Below are 2,509 nucleotides of genomic sequence, written 5' to 3'. Positions count from 1 at the left end.
ATATTCCATGAACCAGTGGTCGCGCAAATGCCGCAGTTGCATGACGTTGCGTCTGCCCCATTAGATTTTCATGATGAAGGTAATTGAAATAACTTGTATATAGTTGAATTTTGCACCTGATATAATACCTGAATTAGGAAGTTTGTATTAAAAAGTTACAATCCGCAGTTGCAGGTGACGAAGCTGTAATTCCTTTTTGGGAAGGAATTCCAGATTATTCCTACATTGATTGGAGTTATCGGAGCGAACAAAAATCATGCACTGATGGTACGATCTCAGGATCGGGTTCAATACAAGGTCCGTGGCAACTAGGTGACAAGTTATTTGTCAATCAAGAATTTGCTACAAAAAAAAGATGTCCAAATGCCACTTAAGCACCACCTCATCAGGGAGCATCAAGAAGCAATTGTAATTGAGAGCACACCTGCAAAGTTATCCATGAAATGTTGTGTGTATGATAAGGGTTGCCCGTGGCGCGTTAGGGCCATAAAACCAGTGTTTGGTGAAAATTGGAAGATTACGAGATGGGGTGGAGATCACAATTGTTTAAATGAGCTCATTTCCCAGGGACATAGACAGCTCGATGCGGACGTTATAGCAGATCTCGTCATAGGTATGTATTTATTTATTTGTATGACATGTCAACGTTTACGTACTGCTGTGTAATTAAATTTTTTTGATGTTATTGAGCCTGGCTACTCTTCAATGCAGGGATGATAAAGGAAGAACCATCTGTGTCAATCTCTTTGGGGCAAGAAAGGATAACATCTAAATATGGCTTTAAAGTTTCCTACAGAAAGGCATGGTATGCGAAGTAGAAAGCGATGGCAATTATGTACGGTGATTGGGAGGAATCATATGCTTTTTTGCCAAGGTGGTGCGAATACATGCTTCCCTTTTCTCCAGGTTCATTTTATCATATCCAAACAAATAATCTTTATGCAGAGTAGAGCTCAGTGACTGGAAAAAATGTGTTTCATCGCATATTTTGGACGTTCAGACAATGTTGTGAGGCGTTCAAATTTGCCAAACCCGTCATACAAATTGATGGAACACATTTATATGGGAAGTACAAAGGCAAATTGTTGGTGACCACGACCCAAGATGGTAATGATGAATGTTTACCGATTGCTTTTGCCATTGTTGAAGGCGAGACCTTGGATGCATGGGACTTTTTTCTTGTTAATTTCGTGCGCATGTTACTGACATGTCAAACATATGTTTGATCTCCGATCGGCATCGTAGTATAATATCTGCTGTGGAGAAAAACCCTAATTGGCAGCCACCAAATGCACATCACGTCTTCTGTATTCGTTATATTGCAAGCAACTTCAATCAAAAGTTTCGGAATGAAGGTTTGAAGTGGATGTTAAAGAATTTAGGTATACTCATTGATTAGATGCGTATTTATTTATTTCCATTATGTTTCTCAATTTATGTTTATTTCGATGATGTCCATTATGTGCAGGTTATACTCCGACCATGGTTGATTTTGAAAGGAACCTTGCGAGCTTCCGTGAAAGTAGTCCTCAAATTGCTGAGTGGATTGATGCCATCCCTAAGGAAAAGTGGTCGCGTGCCTACGATATTGAAGGACGGAGGTACGGTCATATGACAACAAATTTGGCAGAATCTGTGAACAGGGTTTTGAAGGGGGCCAGAAATATGCCTATAACTGCATGGGTTAAGCATACATATAGCAGGTTGGTTCATTATTTTGTTGAGAGAGGAACAAATGCCGTTGCAAATCTTGAATCAGCTTATCGTCACTGTAAAAATGTTGTTGAATTGGTCAAGAAAAACCAGGTAGATGCAATAGGCCACCACGTTCGTGCATATAATGTGGAACATACCGTCTTCGAGGTTGATGCTGGTTGGGAGCGTTCATATTCTGTCAATCTCCCACAGATATTCTGTCAGTGTGGAAAGTTTAAGGCCTTTAAGTATCCATGTAGTCACGCTGCTGCTGCTGCTTTAAGTGTTAGGCAGAGTCCATTCACGTACGTAGACGATGTCTTCTTGACAACTAACTTGGTCGAGGCTTATTCTTTTCCGTGGGAGCCAATAGAAAATGAGGAAGCAATACCAGAAATTAGTGGTCCGAAGATTATTCTCGATGCCACTATGTTGCGTGCAAAAGGTCGTCCAAAGTCAACTCGCATCCGCAATGAGATGGACGAAGTTGAGACAAGTCAAAGCCGTATCCGGTGTGGACTGTGCAAGGAACGCGGGCATAATCGGCGAGGATGTCCAAATCGTGGGAGAAACGACTAAGATACTTAGAAATTTGTTTCTGCTGTTGGTTATTTTATTGCTTGAATTGTACTGTATTTTATGTTGGATTGATGCCATCTTTTATGTATGTTTTTATTCTCATACTATTAACCGTCTTGTTTAGTTACCGTATCATAAGTGCAATAAGGGCGACCAACAAAACATAAATACAAACTGCATGGTAAGTAGTCCAAATAAGTAGAATAATGTACAGTCCACAAAATAACAAGATTAT

At 40.1% G+C, this 2,509-nt stretch overlaps 1 protein-coding gene across 1 annotated transcript; it reads left to right on the top strand.

Moving 5' to 3' along the window:
• Positions 1-1,207: 1,207 nt before the first annotated feature.
• LOC133306222 (uncharacterized) lies at positions 1,208-2,274 on the top strand. The gene is made up of 2 exons (XM_061506516.1): positions 1,208-1,355; positions 1,469-2,274. The coding sequence occupies exons 1-2, from the start codon at positions 1,208-1,210 to the stop codon at positions 2,272-2,274; spliced, it is 954 nt and encodes a 317-aa protein (XP_061362500.1).
• The last annotated feature ends 235 nt before the right edge of the window (positions 2,275-2,509 follow it).

Source organism: Gastrolobium bilobum, unplaced genomic scaffold (assembly GCF_033153095.1).
Source record: "Gastrolobium bilobum isolate Gb01-03AN ecotype WA unplaced genomic scaffold, APGP_CSIRO_Gbil_v1 utg4894, whole genome shotgun sequence".
Taxonomy (NCBI): domain Eukaryota; kingdom Viridiplantae; phylum Streptophyta; class Magnoliopsida; order Fabales; family Fabaceae; genus Gastrolobium; species Gastrolobium bilobum.
This window is presented reverse-complemented; position numbering and strand designations above follow the sequence as displayed.